Raw genomic sequence first — 18,175 nt, 5'->3', positions numbered from 1 at the left:
TGATAGAATAATTTTAGATTTTTCTGTGGTATAGTAAAGGGGGTGTCTTATAGCATTAGTGAGACATCAGCTGGAGTACTGGCTCCAGTGCTGGGTGTCACATTTTAGGAAAAATGTGAATACATTGGACAGAGTATAGATGAAAACAGCAAAAAGGATAAAAGGTTTAGAAAACCTGTCCTATGACTACAGGCTAAAAAAGTTTGGGCATATTAAGTCTTAAGAAAAGAAGTCTCTCTGGGGGATCTGATAAGTCATTAAATATGGTAAGAGATATTTTAAAGAGAACAGAGATGAGTTGTTCCCCATGTTCACTGAAAGTGGGACAAGAAGTAATGAGCTTATTGTGCATCAAGGGACATTTAGCTTAGATATTAAGAAAACCTTTCTAACTTTGAGTAGTTAAGCTCTGGAATAGGCTTCAGATGGCAGTTTTTAAGAACACCAGTCAGGAATGGTATAGGTCAGTGGTTCTCAAACTTTCTGGGCTCCAGAGCCCTTAACATGTGTAACAATTTATGCAGAGCCCCAGCGGTCCACTGATTGTATGTGTTGTACCTATTGATGTTTCCAGTTTGCCAACCTCGCGAATCCCCTGGAGATGTCTCGTGGAGCCCTGGGGCTCTGCGGAGCACAGTTTGAGAGACACTGGTATAGGTAGAGTCCTGCCTCAGCGTACAGGTCTGCAGGGCAGGCCTTACCATGAGGCAAACTGAGGCGGCCGCCTCAGATGCCAGACTGTGGGCGGGGGCAGGGAGGTGCCCCTAGGATCCATAGTGTAGAAAATTGTGTGTGCTGCTGGTGATGTGAGGGAGCATGGGGGAGTCATTTGAGCTCCCGCCTCAGGTGCCAAAATGTTGTGGGCCAGCGCTGCAGGTCTGGACATGACTTTTTGAAGTCCCTTTCAGTGCTACATTTGAGTGATTCTATACATTTGCACTGACGTTTGTTTCTGATTATGCAGTGGCAATAGGAATATCTGAACTCTTGAGTGTTGGAGGTGCAGGGGGGAGTGCAGGCATGTACCAGCTCCCTGCATGCACCGGTTCCTGTGGAGCTGACTTTCCTCCCTGTGTGCAAGCATGTAACCATTGAAATTTTCAGTGGTTACATGTTTACAAAAAAAAGAAACAATTTTTAACATCCCTAATTGAGACTCACTTTGGGGTCCCAAACTACAGTTTCAGCACCACTGATTTAAAGGTATATTAACTAGAAAAAAGAGATGAGTCTTATAGATTGAAACTTGTGTGTGTGTGTGTGTGTGTGTGTGTGTGTGTGTGCGCGCGTGCATGTAATTTGCTTACTTTAATCTAAACCCTTAAAGTGACAGAGTTGTATTGGTCTGTCAATTCAGAATGTCTTTCAGAGCAGACTCAAGAATAACTCCTAGAAATCTTTGCCTCAGCTGCTCTGCTCCTCTTTGATGAAGAAGCTTTAATTCTAAATCCATGTGTTTCAAACTTCACTGAGAACCCCTTCTGACACTAAAAATTACTACATAACCCAGGAGGGGGCCCCTGAAGCCTGAACCTTGAGGGGTGGGGATGGACAAAGCCCAGTCTCCTCCATCCTGGGTGTGGGAGGGCAAAGATGAAGCTCCGGGGTTTCACCTGCACCTGGGGGGCTTGTAACCTGAGCCATGCTGCCCTGTGCTGAAGCCCTTCAGCTTTGGGCCCAAGCAGTGAAAGCTAGGGCTTTGACTTTGGCCCTTGGCCTCAGTAAGTCTAAACCAGCCTTGGCAATCCCATTTGAAAGCAGGGTCATGACCTTCTTAGAGGTTCCAGCCCACAGTTTGAGAACTGCTGTTCTAAATCAAAACTCTCCCCTTGGCATAGTTATTCCAACTCCATGAGAGGGGGTTGCTACGTTGATAGGAAAAGTTATCTTGCTGATATAGTGCTTTCTAAATCAGAGTTGAGGGGTGTTAAGATTGGCATATTACTACATCACTTTGAGTGTGGGTTTTTCACATCTGAGATATATAGTTATACTGAAGTGTGTGGTGTAGATCTGGCCTTAGTTTAATGTCCCTTGTTCTCTGAGGCTACGTCTAGACTGGCATGATTTTCCGGAAATGCTTTTAATGGAAAAGTTTTCCATTAAAAGCATTTTCGGAAAAGAGCGTCTAGATTGGCAGGATGCTTTTCCGCAAAAGCACTTTTTGCAGAAAAGCATCCGTGGCCAATCTAGACACGCTTTTCCGCAAAAGAGCCCCGATCGCCATTTTCGCGATCGGGGCTTTTTTGTGGAAAACAGTACTGTGCTGTCTACACTGGCCCTTTTGCGCAAAAGTTTTTCGAACGGGAGCAACATAGTATTTCTGGAAAAGCACTGACGATCTTACATGAGATCGTCAGTGCTTTTGCGGAAATTCAAGCAGCCAATGTAGACAGCTGGCAAGTTTTTCTGGAAAAGCGGCTGATTTTCCAGAAAAACTTGCCAGTCTAGACACAGCCTGAGAGTTCAGATAGCAAAGAGGTAACTAGTTTTCTTGTGATCCTGTTTTATCTTTTACATTTGACCTTCCAGTTACTGAAATGAGTTACTTGGCCATTCACTAGTCCTTTGTGCTTTCCTATTTCTTAGTGGTCTATTAAATCTTGATAGGTCCCCGTAATAGTTGCAGGGGACCGTTTGCATGTCTGGATTCACATATCCAGAGCAAACATTTTCTGAGTTACAAAGTGAGATTGATTCATGCAGCTAAGTTACAGGTTATTGTTTTAAAGCCTAAACAATAAGGCTACATCTACACTACAAGTTTTCTCAGCAAAACAATACGCTAATGAGGGACTCATTTGCATGAGTCATGATCTCATTTACATATTTTCTGCCGATCCGTTTTTGCCTATGGGTTTTTGCGCAAAAACAAGCAGTGTGGACGTTTTCTTTTTGTGCAAAAACCTCTTTTACTGCAAGATCGGTAAACCTCCTTTTTTGGGGCATAAGGATCTGGCGGGAAAAAGGGTTTTTGCAGAAAAAGAAAATGTCCACACTGCTTGTTTTTGCGCAAAAACCCCCAGGCAAAAACAGATCGGCAGAAAATATGTAAATGAGATCACAACTCATGCAAATGAGTCCCTCATTAGCATACTTTTGGCCGAGAAAACTTGTAGTGTAGATGGAGCCTAAATGTATTAATATAAAATTAGAACCTACCATACAGATGAGCTAGTTTGGTTTCTAGCTATGAGTTTGTCAGTTATTAGCTAACTACTACAGCCATGGCCAAAGCGGGCACCTGGTTTACCAGCACCACAACTAGTTTCATGGATATGTTCTTCTTTCAGCCTCTTTTATCTCTGCCCACTGTCTATCTTTTGTTTTCCCTGTTTCTAGTGTTTTTTTTTTCCCCACTTTGGTATGTATCACCATGTAAGATATCTTTCCACTTTCCATTCTTGCATGTCCAAATCATTGAAGTTGTCTGTTTTGAGTCTTCTGAAACAATGTTATTTCTTACCCTCATCATTTTCCTATTAGTTTCAAGTCTACAGAAAATAAAAAAATTCTGTGTTCCTCTGTCAGTTCATTTCTGCAACCAATGTCTTATATTTGTTGGCTTTAGTCATATTCCCAGCATTCTGACTCATACAGCAGTGTTGGTGGACTGTCTCTTGTATCTTGGTTTTTGTTTTTACTGAAATAATTTCAGGTTTCCAGATCTTAAACTTTCTGAATGCAGAAATCAGGGTTCAAGTTGTCTTTTTTGTCATTTTCACAATTCCCATTCTTTTGTATAAGTTGTCCATTTTTTTCAGTTATTTTTCTCTAAGTTTGAACTTTATCCCGTCCTTTTGTTTCCCAGTTACTGTAATTTTGTCTTCTCATTGCCAATGTTCACTCGGTTCAGAGACTGGATGGCCTCCCAATGAAATTGATCAAAGTAATAAACATGAACATCCGATTCATGAGTGGAGTGAGAGATGACAGGAAGCTGATAGAATGGTTTTATATGTACATTATCACAGTATTTGTTCAACTTGGTATGTCTTCCTTCCTCTTGGTCTTGTATGCAGATGTCAGCACTTGATGTCCAGGTTCTGTAACCAGAGGATGGCCTCTCTATCAAGGGAGGGTAGATGTCAGGTTGAGAGCAGTTTTCTATTCATCTGAGTTGTTGTTGGGAGGAAATAAGAATAGGCTTGTGCAATGATTGTGGCAACTCTGTTGGAACCAGGGAATAGCCTAGGGTATGTCTACACTACCCTGCTAGTTCGAACTAGCGAGGGTAATGTAGTCATCCGCAGTTGCAAATGAAGCCCGGGATTTGAATTTCCCGGGCTTCATTTGCATGAAGCCGGCCGGCGCCATTTTTAAATGCCGGCTAGGTCGGACCCCGTGCCGCGTGGCTACACGCGGCACGGACTAGCTAGTTCGGATTAGTTTGAACTAGCGGGGTAGTGTAGACATACCCCTATTGAGTCTGGACAGGTGGCCAAGGCAGCAGGTGTACAGTGGAGTCCTGGCTTTGCTTACTAAGTGAGACTCTTTACCACCAATGCCTCCACTCTGTAAGGATATAGCCTGGCCTGCTGACAGGGGGAACAAGTGCCCTAGGGCCCATGATTCTAAAGGGCCCGGGACTCCTCGTTGCAGCGACTACTACTGAGGCTGCGGCAGCGCCCAGAGACCTTGGCCCTTTAATTGTCACAAGGGCACCATCCAGTGTGCTCTGGGAAGCTCTAAGGGTGTGAGGGCCAGTGTGGGGTGTTCTGGATGCTGCTGAAAGTTGGCTGCCCCTTCCTGGAGTGTGGAGCCAGCCTTCCCCACCTACATACACCTTGCCTGTGGCTGTCAGCTTACCTGGATATAACTTTCAGTTCCCTAGCAATGCTTATCATTTGTGCTATTATCCAAGAGTGTGTGAGTTGATGTAGCAAAAGGGTGTTAATCCATTGCGAGGGGTATTACACTCTGGACCAAAGGAATAGAATGCCTTCCCTGAATACAAGCAGATCTTTGCATTGCTGATGGAGGAAGTAATGGCTGTAGCACTGGGCTCTGAAACAAGATGAGTCATGTTATTTATGAGGACAGTGAATAACCTTAGATTTGCAGACAGTCCTGAGCTCATAGCATTGACTGAGAAGGATTTAAGAGAATAACTGATAAGGGATATTGAGAAAATAGAAAATTTAGAAGTCCTCATCATTAAATAGCCTTTTGCTGGAGACGGGTGTCCTGGCCAATTTTAAATTCTGTCTACAGGAAGATTCATTTTTCATTACCTGACAGTGTGGCTGGTGGTATTGTGGCCTCGTTGTGTTGGCTGACATACACCTTTATTCATATGTAGTTTGCAATTCACCGAAGCACTTCGATGCTTTGAAAGCCAATGGGAGCTGCAGGAGTAGCACTTGCATTCAGGGGCAGTGTGAAGAGCTGCTTATGGCACCTAGGGGCAGGGTGCCAAGGACCTGACTGACGCTTCCAGGAACTTTGTGGGGCTAGGACAGGCAGGGCAACTGCCCAGGAGTCACTTCAAGTAAGTGCTGCCTAGTAAGAGCCTGCACCCCAATCCACTGTCCAGCAATGAACTCCCTCCTGTATCTAGACTTTCTCCTTGAGCCTGCACTTCCAACTCCATGTGCCAGGCTCTGCCAAGACCACCTTCTACACTCTGAACCCCTCGGTCCCCGCCCAGAACCCACATGCCAGTCCCTTGTCTCATCTTTGTGAAAGTGACAGTGGGGGACAACAGACAAAGGAGAGAAAGGAGATGAAGTGAGTAGGGCCCCTGGAGGGGCGCCAGGGAAAGGGGGTGGAGCAAGAGTGTGTGTGTGTGACTAGACAGTTGGCAACCCAAGGTCCAAGCCAAAGGGAAATTTTTTTGGGGGAAAAAAGGATCTCCTTGCTTGCACTAAAAATAATAGCCATTGAATTCCCTGATTATGCAAAGAAGTCTAGTAAAAATAGTGTGTTTCAGTTCATGTTTTTGTAAACAATTTTTTAACAGCAGATTTGGCTTTTGGAACTTTCAAAATTTTTATTCAGTGAAAGCTGTTGATTCTTTTTGCTATTACCTAAAGGGTACTTTGCACAAGTATTGCATCTTTTATTTCAGTAATTATACTGCTATGTAATACTCATTGTGGCCTGAGGTGTGTTTTTTTTTTAAAGCTGTGCAACAAATGCAGCAAGGTGTCTACCTGTAAAATAAAGGTTTCAAACTCCAGAGATGATAGCTCTTGATTTGCCAAATTTTAAGTCAACTGAAAAGGTGATATAGAAGTCACTTTGTAGGCATTAAACTGTGGTCAGTTAATCAATAATTGTTAACATAATGATGATTAGAAGTATGCTGTTTAAGTTTCAGAATGTAAGATGATTTGAGGTTTTTCCTTACCTTTTCTAAAAGCTGAATGCTGTACCTTACTCTTTCTTCTTTCACACCCCCTGAAACCTCCAAACTTACATATCCACCAAAAATTAAGACATAGAAGAAGAAAGGAGGCTGGAACTAATTTAATGGCTGACTGACCTCACAGTAGAGAAACAGCCGGAGCCTAATAGAGGTCTTTGTCTACATTTCCACCCTGGCTGGTAATGTGCCAGTCAAAAAGTCAAGCAATAGAAACAGGTGGAAACTATTAGACCTGTCATAAAGTTTGAAAAATTGATTCTGGAGTTTTAAATGAATAGATTGAACTTGACAGTGTTGTCCTAAAGATTCTAAGGGAAAATTCTGCAGTTTAATTTTAAATCCCTTGATTATTCATTAGCTCTCCAGACAGCTTGTATTGACGTCTTATATATATTAATATACACACTGTATTATTGTTGGCATACATTTAAATGTACTGTGGTAACATACAAAGTATGAATACACCTTTAAGTACCTTAAATTGAAGCGTATTAGACTAATTGTAAAATAAAGATTTGTTTAGATATTTCGGCTGATCAGTAATGCTTTTGATTTTGCATGAGATATTACTGTTGCTAAGTCCTTTGAGAATATTATCTTTAAACATTTCTTACTATTTTTTTCATTAATCAGTAAAAATGTGTAATGATCATGAGTACTTCAATTTAAGTCTCATTCCAGAGTTTTTGTCTGTCAATCAAACGATCTATCACCAAGTTACCTGAACAGGTTAACCTTTCCAGTATTAGGCCCTCATAGCATGTGTGGGATTGTATGATTTAGCAGTCTTATTATTTTTAAGGATACAGCTGGAATAATGATACAAGTAATTCACTGTAGGGACATGTTTGTTAGTCCAGGGGCACTCAAGAGTTTGATAAATAAATATTTCTAGCATACTTTTATTGAATGGAATAGTTGAACTGTTCAAAAAAATGGAGAATATTAATTAGGTATACATGGTGAATGTTTAGTTTTATTCTTTTAAATGTTATAGTTGATATTAATAATGTTTTAGATTGTAGACTGACTGGGTTTTTGTGTATAAGTCCAATATATGACCTGTTTTAAATGTCTAAAGGGGTGTGTGTGTGTGTCAGTCAGTCAGTCAGTTATAAAAATGCTATTGTAGGACATACTCCACCCATGCATAATGGAAAGAATGAGCTTAAAAACACTCTGTGAGATGCAGTAGCTATGGACATGACACATGATTGTATTCATACAGCAGGACAGTGAATTTTAGGATGGGAGCAGAGTGAGTAAATTGTTCTCATATACCTGATCAATAGGGATATTTAATTAAAATGACAAGTCAAAATAAATACTGCTCAGTGATTTAAAAAGCCCTGGGGCAAAAAATACTCTGAATTTCTGGGATCTCATTTAAGTTTTCTTTAATGCCCTTTGAGAATTGCATAGCCTAAAGTTCACAAAATTGTGACTTCACTTGTGCATCTCATTTTGAAAGTCTCAGAGGTGTAGTGGTATTAGTCTGTAACTAAACAAAAAAAAACAATAATGGTCCTGTAGCACCTAAAAGACTAACAAAAATATATAAATAGTATCATGAGTTTTCACGGGCACAGCCCACTTCTTCAGATGATAAATATGAAGCAAATGGCCCAGAGTTTAAAATATGAACCAGAAAAATATAGGGTTGCCAGGTGTCTGGTTTTAAACCAGACAGTCCAGTATTTGAGCTTTCTGTTTGGGGAAACAAATTGAGAAAATATAAATGTCAGGTATTTTCTAAATAAGATGTAATGTAGATTGTGATGTAATGTCAAGTGTGTCCGGTATTTTTGTTGAAACCATCTGGCAACCCTAGAAAAAGAGCAGAGAAGGGGAGGAGAAAGAAAGGAAAAAAAATCCTGTTGATTAAAGTGTCCATGCTAAATGATGCTGTCATGGCTCCTTCCCCGCTCTGGCACAATAAATGCAGAAGTGAGGGCCAGCAAACATAACCCAAAATCTTATCTACCAGGCTTTGGTATAAAACTTCCCCCCCAAAATCTTAAAACCCTAGATTTTGGGGGATAAAAATCTCCGCTGCCACCACCCAAGTATTGATGTGAAAAATCAGGGGAGAGATCACTTGGGAAATCCCAGCCCTAAAGTACAAACTAGGACACAACCATTAACCAAATACCAGGTTAATAAAAAGAAAAGAGAAAACTTTTATTAACCCCACAATATTCTTGTTGCAAGCATAATGACTAGATAGAAAAGTAACAAAATAATACACTCATGGAGAAACTTCATGGGCCTAGAATTTAGTTACAAAAGAAAGCCAGAACATCAGATCCCATTTCCCAAACCATAAAACAATAAAACCTAACAGATTTATCTAAACTTTACCCTACTTACAGAAGTGAAGAATGGTTTCTTGCAGAGAGAGACATGTCTGTCTCTCTCAGTAACTGGAGAGGAACTCTAACAGGACAAAGGTGGGAAATCTAAAAATTCTTTTGTCCTAGTTTGAGATTCCTACCTACATTCCTATTGGCTAACTCTACCTGAGTTAGGTATAGTTAATCCCTTAGTCCCCAGGCTGCTGGCTAACCCTCATGATCATGACATGTGATGTAATGTCAAGTGTGTCTGGTATCTTTGTTGAAACCATCTGACAACCCTAGAAAAAGAGCAGAGGGGGAGGAGAAAGAAAGGAAAAAAACCCTGTCAATTAAAGTGTCCATGCTAAATGATACTAATAGAGTAGGCTGTAAGTGCCTGATAGTTAGCTTTTGATGTTATTTTGAAAGGTGATTTAAGACTCAACATTAATTTTAAAACTGTTCAAGTTATTTTATTCAAAGAGAAGCAACAATGAAAGGTGTAAACAATTCTGTGTTTCTGACACTTCTAGGAAATTGATAGTGAAGTGGAACTTGAAACAGCAGTTCCAAAGAACAGATAATGTTTAGGTTGGGAGCGAAATAGTAAGCTGAAAATGCATGGGTCCAACCTCTATCATTTCTTAAGCCTTACCTTCTCTAAGTCCTGGTTTAAAGCTTACTTATTCCAAAAAGCCTGTAACTATTGCCTTCCTACATAGGTAACTGAAAACTTGAAAAGAAGGTATAAAACAAATTGTGGAAAGAAGATGGGTATATACCAGGCTATGCCATAGAAGTCCACCATCTTATAGCATCCTGTCCCTCGTGCTTACCTGTTTAAGGCACAATCCTGCAGACACTTGCAGTAGCTCTCACTATGGTTTATCTACAAAGGCCAAAAAAAAAAAGTCTGTCTTCCTATTGTCATCTTAACTTGACTAAAAACCTCCTTTAATGCTCCTGTAGACATAGTTTGCTATGTTTAAGATCGTTAAAGCTTGTCATGTGGTAGCTAGGTATGTTAGCAAATGTTTATTTTTGTAAACATGTAACTGCCATTTTTTTCCCCAGCAATTACACATTTACATGCAGGAGGGCAGGCGGGAGAGCTGGTTCTTGCAGGGAGCACTGGTTCCCACCTACTCCCTCTGCTGCCTCTGCAGAGGCAGCAGTGGGGTGGGAGTGGTACCAGGCAGCTCCGTGGAGCCAATATGCACAGGGCTGGATTACCAGTATATAACTGAACTATATCTTATAGCATCTGAAATAGAATTCTAATTAGTATTGAAAATACCCAAACAATTTGTCTGACATTTGTTACTGTAGTCTTTCATTTTTACATAACCCTACATGATAAGGTATTCAGTCATTTTGCAGTTCCAAGCCCTGCATTTTTTTATGCATTGCCCAGAGAGAGTCGTCATTTTCATAGATATTGTCTTTTTTCCACCCTTCAAAAAGGTCCAGGTTAGTGAGCAGGAAAATTCATGAGTAGCAAAAGGGATAACTTTTTCGTTCTGTGGCGACAATGTGTATTGTTTCTGGATGTTGTCCTTAAATCTTTGTTTTATCCTTAATATTCTCTTCAGAGTTGTTTAAAAATGTTCAGTGAAGTGCAAGTAGAGGAAAATCTGATATATGTAAAATAATGGGGTACGTCTAGACTGCAAGCTTCTTTCGAAAGAGAGCATCCACACCTCAAAACCAGATCGAAAAAGCAATCTGCTTTTCTGAAAGAGAGCGTCCAGACTGCATGGATACTCTCTTGAAAGAAAGCCCTGATTGCTATTTACATAATGGACACCAGGGCACCCGTGCTTTTTTTGATTGCGTCTTCTTTCGAAAAATGTCCCTGTTCTGTATCCACACATGCCTTTTTTCTAAAGCTTTTTCGAAAAAGGCGTTCTTCCGTGTAATTTGAAGTTTACCGATGTTGAAAAAAACCCTGTGTTCTTTCGGTTTAATTTCAACAGAACGCGATTGCAGTGTGAACGCAGGTGAATTTTTTTTTTTAAAAATGGCATTTTTTTCGGAAAAACAATGTAGTCTAGACATACCCATGGAGAGAGAGAGAAAAGGTCCCTGAATAATTGCTGACCCCTGGTTATATTTTGGAGTTACAAAACAAAGTCACCATGTAAGAAAGAAATGTGTGTAAACAGAGTGGACTTTGCAGGTGGAATAATATATGTGCAAACAGAAACCTTTTTTAAAGGTACATAGATTTAAAAATTATTGATGACTAAAAAAATCTACAAATAATTTAACTTGCATGTAGGGTATGAATGTATAACTTGATTACTGAGACAAGAATCCAGCAGAAGTTGGTCCAGGAAAAGACCCTTGCCTACCTCACCCTCCTCGTCTCTCCTAACATCTTGGAAGCAACAAGCCTACTGCTACACTGCAGATAACCTGATTATTGTAAAACACCTGATTATTGTAAAACACTTGAATTACTTACTTATTAAGAAGGTTCAGGAAGCATTTTTTAACTTCCTCATTGTTCAAGTCATTATCATTTTACTTCAGTTTTATAATTTGACATGCAAGTCTTGCAAATAATAAAAATACAAGTCTTTTCTCTCAGAAAAATGTGTGTTCTCCCCTATTAAATACTTCCCTTGCCTGTCTACAGGACAGCTACTTCCATGTTCTCACTCCTGAAGGATTTTCTGGTTTTGTACCCACCTCGGGTGATGTGGATTAGATCAGGGAACAGAAGAAGTCTCTTTCCATTTGACAGGTCCTTTTGCTGCTATTGGACAAGTCTCAATAGTAGCCTGTTTGTTTCTTATTGGTTAAGACAGTTGGGAAGGTACAGTACTTTTATTTGTGTGTGTGTGGGTGTGTGTGTGTGTGTATATATATATATATATATATTTTACTCATTGGTACTCTATGGCAGCATTTGAAATGAAAGGGCTTGACTCCAAATTGATAATTAAAAATTGTGAAAAAAGTTTTTGTAACAGAGCCAAAAGTCATTTCTTTCCATGCAGTAGGAAAGCCAAGAATTCAGATGTACTTGACTCCAATTTGGTTCTGTGCCATTCCCAGTCATTTTTCCATGATACCAGTGTTTTTCATTACATGCTTGTTGAAGGATTTTGTATTTCGGCTTGTCATCTCCACAAGCATATGCCTTGGGGTTAATTTTCCTTGCTTCTCTTTCCACCTGTTAGAAACAGACCCTGAGTGTTTTAAAGAATTGCATTCCTAGTTTGCTGTCATGTACCTTGTGTGTTTGTTTTTCATGGCATTGGAATGAAAACATGTGCCTTTTCCTTTTATGTTAAAGATAGTATATTTTTTTCCTGTTAATAAAAGGGACCGCCAGTTTTATGGGTTGCTGAATATTTTGGGGGCAGGTTTGAGGATCCCAAACTGGGAGTGGGTTATGAAAAGTAGGTACTCTCCTTATGCAATAGATGCTGTTTCCAAGATAGCTGCCTGCTTGACCCAATCACACTAAGGGCAGGTCTACACTGCGGTAGAAGGTTGGCTTAAGGTACGCAATTCCAGCTACATAAATAACATAGCTGGAGTTGACATACTTTACGTAAAGCTAGAACGCTGTCCTCACTACAGGAGGTCGATGGAAGAAACACTTCCGTTGACTTGCCTTTACTCCTCGCGATAGCAGTGTTGCCAGGGGTGTCCTCAACATTCGATTTAGCATGTCCCCACTAGACCCACTAAATGGAATGCTAGAAGATTGATCACCAGTGTTGATCTTCCCAGTAATGTAGACATGCCCTAAGAATTTGGGAGTTGGGACTGACCGGAGGAAAGTTGAGCCAACGTATTTTGCTTTTGGAGCTCCGTCAGCCATTAATATTGTGCAAGAGGATGCATGTAGAAGATACTCATAGCTGTTGCAATAGAATAGGATCTACTGGTTATGTTTAATGTAGGAATGTTAAGGACTAGTTGACTGTCAGATAAGCAAATACTTATTGGATAGTCAGTCGACTTCTCCTCTCCCCTTGCTGCCTCTATCTAAGGCAGCAAAGCGGGGGAAGAGGAGGTACTTCAAAGTGGCAGTGCTGTATAGCTAAACCCGGGATTAGCTGTGCGGCACTGCTGTGCGTGGAGCCCAAAGTCCCAGCTGATTCTGAGCTCCAGCACAGCATTTCTGCAGAACCCGGGATCAGCTGGGGAGTCCCAGCTGACTCTGGGTCTGGGAAAATGCTGCGCTGAAGCCGCAGTCAGCTGTGGAGTCCGCAGCTGATCCTGTGTTCTGCTGGGGAGTCCCCAGCTGATGCCAAGCTCCATGCTGCGCTGCTGCTTTGAAATGTACAAGAGCCCTTGCACATTTCAAAGTTGTCACGCGGTGTACACCCCGGAGTCAGCGGGACTTCCTGCTGGTCCCCAGCTATATGCAGAGTTCCGCATTCCTCCTTTGAAATGTACAAGAGCCCCAGCAAGAATGTGGAAGTACCTATTGACTAGTCATTGACTATTCAACTAGTAAATTAACCGTTACTTAACATCCTTAGTTTAATGTTCTTTGATGTGAAGTTGGATAGGAAGAATCTTTTCTCCAGCAATGGAGGAAGTCATGCTGTGTGCAGATGCTGTGATTTTTGCCTATCTTCGTTATTGTAAAGTTGAGTTAAAATCTTCGCTTTAGTTTGAAAGAAAGTGAAGCTAGTGGCTTCATTGTAATCTCTGTTTTGCATATATGAAAATAGCCCTAAATTCTTTCACAAGATTGTATGTTTTACGTTCTTTGTTAAAGACAGTTAGAATTACAACCTCAAGAATAATTGCAGATCAGGAATGAAGTGTGTTGGCAAGATTATGTGGGGAAGTATGTGCAGCACTTGTTCTAGCACTGTACCTGGCTACATATATTGATACTTTTCTTGGGGGGGGGGGGAGCAGAGAGTCTGTTCTTCTGCCAGGTCAAAAAGTAAATATTAATATTGTTTCAAAATAATGCAGTGACTGTTTTTAAAAGCTTACAACTTTAAAAGATCATGTGACATTTGCCTTAAGCAATAAAAATTAGAAAAACACAGAAACTGAATTGTTGTTCACCTAAATCCCAATGGCCTAATTTATTTTCTTATACTCATAGTTAAAATATTTTAAAAATCTGTTTGTATTCACAGGAAGGCTTGCATTTATCACACTTCATACCATTTAGCTTGAAATGCCATGAACTGCAGAACAGTATGTAGAAAATGAGGTTCCCCTATTGCAGTTTTGTGATCCCCAGGGTTGCTGTAAAATGCTGCACCTCATGTTTCTTTCAAAAGAATTTACTAGCATTGTTCTTGTTACTTAGAATTGTTGGAAATGGATGATCCTCCAGATGTTTACTTTGTGAACCTAAACTGATTTTTTTATTGTATTATTTTCTAGTATACATGGTAAATATGTTTAACGGGTCCTTTAAAAACACAAAAAGTCCCAATTCTGTGAATATACATTAAAAGGGTTATCACAACTCGTAGACACTTCCCTCCCTATTTGTGAATGCTTGGACTGCCCCCGCCGCTCTCAGTTGCTACTCTCAATGGAATTGTGTGCCAAAAAATTGAAAATTCTTCACAAAAAAAATAAATTTTATGCACAAAATATTTTAAAATTCTGCATATGTTATTTGTCACAATAACAAATGACATAATTATGCCAGGTTCAATGCTTTTGGTAATTTATTTAAAAATACCTGTCAGCATGTATGTCTGTAGCAATAAAAAACAAAAAAGATTCAGGAATTATTTTTTCACAAATAGATTCCTTACAGTGTATATTAATACAGAACTCATTTAAACCGCAATATCAATGTCTCAGACTGTCACCCACTAGCAGTGCTATATGCCCTGTGTTGTTGGTCTCCCCCGCCACCCCAAAATCCCATGCTTCCTGGCCTGGTCCCACAGGCACAGCAGTGTGAGAAGGGCAGCTTCTTTCTTTACCCTATCCACAATCTGGGACTGCTCCTGCTCAAGAGCTGCTGTTCTTTGTTCTGAAACTACAGCAGCCACTTCTGTTCTGAAATTTGATTTGTCCTTTTCATATGTGTTCATTCTTTTGATTGTATCCTTTGGTATATATGGTCGTGCCTATTTTCTTCCACAATTTGATCTGAGGAACTGGGTCTGGCCCACAAAAGCTCATCATCTAATAAACCATCTTGTTAGTCTTTAAAGTGCTACATAGTCCTGTATTTTGTTTCAGTAAGACATATAAGTCGTCTTATAATATGACAAAGCATTGAATATGGAGTCCACGAAGAAGGGCAAAGGAGATGCAGCTATTCAAAGAAGGGAGATGAGGAGGATAATAATGGAAGAAGGGTGCAAATGTATGTTTTTAATGATTTTATGTCTTTGGCAAATGTGCAGCATTTGAGGGAGAGAATGAAACAGCTCTCTTGAGCAGTTGCATCATGATTAACTATACAGCCAGAGCAGACAGCAATATGTATCAAATAAAATCAAGTACAGCTCACATGAATTCCTACACAAACCATACCTGGGTGCAGTGTTAAGCACTGACTTGATCATGTTAGTGTAAGCTCAGACTCTCCACCCATACCTTATCTCTCTCATTTGTTATCAGTCAAGTGTTACACAGGGTGGCTAGTACAACAGCAACTTTATTTAACACAACAGTGACTTAACTCATAAGGCAACTAGGCTAAAGAATAAAACACAACATGAAACCAGAACCCGAAATACAAGTAACAAAAACTGGGGCAGTACAAATAAGAGGGGATCATACCACCATGTTCTCAATGCTCAGAGACGAGGTAGGCAGATGTCTCAAGACGGGAAAGGGAACTCAAGAAAGGAGGTCGGAATCGTAGATGGATGCTCAGGGTGACAGACGGTTTTCCCTTTTCTTTTCTTCAAATCTTCTCTTATTGACCCGTTGTCCTGTGTGCAGTATGCGAACAGGGAGGCAAGTGATGGAAGTGTGTGCATATGTGTGAGTAGACATAAGGGACCCAACTGCCTGGACCTTGTGCTGTTATCCTAACCTAAAATGAATATGCTCTGTGCCAGCAACCACTACAGGATTTGAGGACACAGAGTTTCTCTGCCACTGGAGATTGTACCAGACTTTCTCTGGCTGGAGATTTCCAGACTCTCAGTGGTGGGCAGCAACCAGTCCCCTGCCTCTGACAGCCTGCCCCAGCTGCCTGAAGAGGCTACCAACGAGCTGTCATTTCAGCACCACAGAATTGCTCAGAGCCATAAAGGGCAGGAGGACTTTAAGAGGGCTTTATAAGGCCTCATGTTGCTTGGCAGATTAGGATAAGGTGAGCCCATTTCCCCCCTTGTTCTTTTCTCACCTTTTACAGGCATGAGATGGTTGACAGAAAGACAGATCACTACCTCAGAGGAAAAACTAAAAATGGTGGCCACAAAAACACTAGTACCACTTCCCCTGTAGGAGGCCCTTGTTTATTTGGTAATTGCTAATGTTTGAAGTACTCATCAATGGAGATGGATGTGCAGTATCTCCCTCAGTCAAAAAGATTGCTGATAACGTCTCAGATGAGATGGAGCAGTTTTGTTTTTTGAAATGGAGTGGGAATAGGGAGATATCTTAATTTTCTTTTATGCAGGCTAAAAATAGTCTTACTGGTGCCACCAAAAGTTTTCAAGTTGATTCTAGAGATCATTCATGTAGTTGTGATCTGCTCTGTCAGTTTTTCCTTTCACCTCTTTTGTGCAGCTGTAGAAGGCTCTCCATCAGAAAAATTACTAAATAAATGCCTAGATAGAGCTATTTGTACAGCTTACTTTTATACTTAAATCTGTTCAGTGATACTGTGTGTGAAAAAACATGTTATTCTTTTAGAATATACCACAAGGATCATGAAAGAGTAGATTTGTGTAGAACTGACTTCCTAGGCTCTTAGATTTTCCAGACTGTTAAATGCTAAATAAGGAAAACTAAAATAGGAAATGTAATTCTCAAAATAAGTTTTCATTACTTCACTACTTAAACAACAAAACAAACCCCCATAACTTTCAGATGAGATTCTATTGCTTGGGGAGTCACCCAGACAGAATGATGGTACCCCTTAATCATTATGCTTGGGGCTCATCTTTAGACCAACATAGTTTGCTACTTTTATAATTAACTAGTTAATTTCAACTTACTTTGTCTGTGATAGTTCTAAAGAGAAATAGACTTGTTAAAGTAAACAAAGGTACCTTCTGATTTGGAATAGGTACTACAAAACCAGATAGATGAGTTCTGGAAAGTGGTCTTTACATTGATACTGTAGTTTACCCTTAAATGTTAATAAACAACATAGAGATGGCAGTATTTAGATCAGTTATACATTATTAGTTTTAAATAAGTTGTATTTTGCTGGACCAAATAATTAAACATACATCATATATTTAGTTGCCCTGGAGTTTGGTTTTCCAGCAAGAGACAGAACTTGATTTTGCTCATACTTGTGTAAATTAGTAGCAGCACTTGAAACAAGGGAGGTGATAAATCCACCTGTATAAAAGCAAATGTAAGTAATTCAGTTAGGCACAGGCTGTTATTGAACTATTTAGTGTTGACATTGGATTTGAATATATGTCTGACAAAGTACTGTTTCAGTATCAGAAACAGCTCGTTGCTGTGTAGACACCTTGAAAGAAAATCCTGTGGCTGGCCTGTGCTAGCTAGCATGGACTGTGGGGCTGTTACATTGCTGTATTGACTTCTGGGCTCATTGGAGTGTGAGTACTCTGGAGCCTTCTCACCCAGCAGGGTACAAGATCCCAAGCTCTAGCCTGAGCCCAGATGTCTACTCATCAGTGAAACAGCCCCACAGCCTGAGTTGTTTGAGCCCAAGTCACCTAGTGCAGGCCAGTTGAGGGTGCCTAGTAGTTAAATATGAACTTCATCCTAGCCCTAACGGTGAAGAAATGATTACTGTACAGGCTGAACCTCCCAAATCCAGGACTCTCTGGTCCAGCAACATCCATGATCCTGCAAGGCCGCCGATGTTGCAGGACCAAAGAGCCCCGAGAGAGCAGGGTCTGCAAAGTCCCTACCAGGCCAGAAGTGTCAGTTGGACCAGTTGGTGTCAGTTGGGCCAGACGGCATTTGAGAGCTTTCACCCTGGCCAGGGAACTCCCAGCATCAGTGGGGTCGGGTGGCCCTGGCCAGGGAACCCTGAGAACTCCCCGGCAGCAGCAGGGCCATGCAGCAGCCCGGGACCCCCAGCCAGAGAACCCCGGTGGTGCCACCAGGGCTGGTCTAACAGCTCTGGCCAAAAACTCCCAGGAGCCCCCTGGTGGCAATGGGTTCAGTGGCAGCTGGGTGCCCTGGCCAGTAACCCCCCCTCCCCTGCCAAGGGGGTAGCAGAGCTGGGCTGCAGCAACTGGGCAGGCGGTGGCTTGGCAGTCTCAAGACCAGGAAACCCTAGGGAACCCCTAGGGGTACTGGGGCCAGCAGTGGCTGAATGGGGCTGGCAGTGGCCGGGCGACCCTGG

The 18,175-nt window shown here is 41.1% G+C and overlaps 1 protein-coding gene across 7 annotated transcripts in view; it reads left to right on the top strand.

The window, feature by feature from the left end:
- HLCS (holocarboxylase synthetase) overlaps positions 1–18,175 on the top strand; it is a 209,824-nt gene that overhangs the window by 78,483 nt on the left and 113,166 nt on the right. Inside the window, exon 7 of one of the 7 annotated variants that reach the window (XM_075911751.1) lies at positions 10,988–11,333. The exons of the other annotated variants lie outside the window; for them this stretch is intronic. Within the exon in view, the coding sequence (XP_075767866.1) occupies positions 10,988–10,994 (7 nt within the window). The 3' untranslated portion in view covers positions 10,995–11,333. Of the gene's footprint in view, positions 1–10,987; positions 11,334–18,175 lie in introns of those variants that run through there. 7 annotated transcript variants of the gene reach the window in all.

Source organism: Pelodiscus sinensis, chromosome 1 (genome assembly GCF_049634645.1).
Source record: "Pelodiscus sinensis isolate JC-2024 chromosome 1, ASM4963464v1, whole genome shotgun sequence".
NCBI classification, from domain to species: Eukaryota; Metazoa; Chordata; order Testudines; family Trionychidae; genus Pelodiscus; species Pelodiscus sinensis.
Note: the sequence above shows the minus strand (reverse complement) of the source record. Positions and strands in the feature narration are given on the sequence as shown.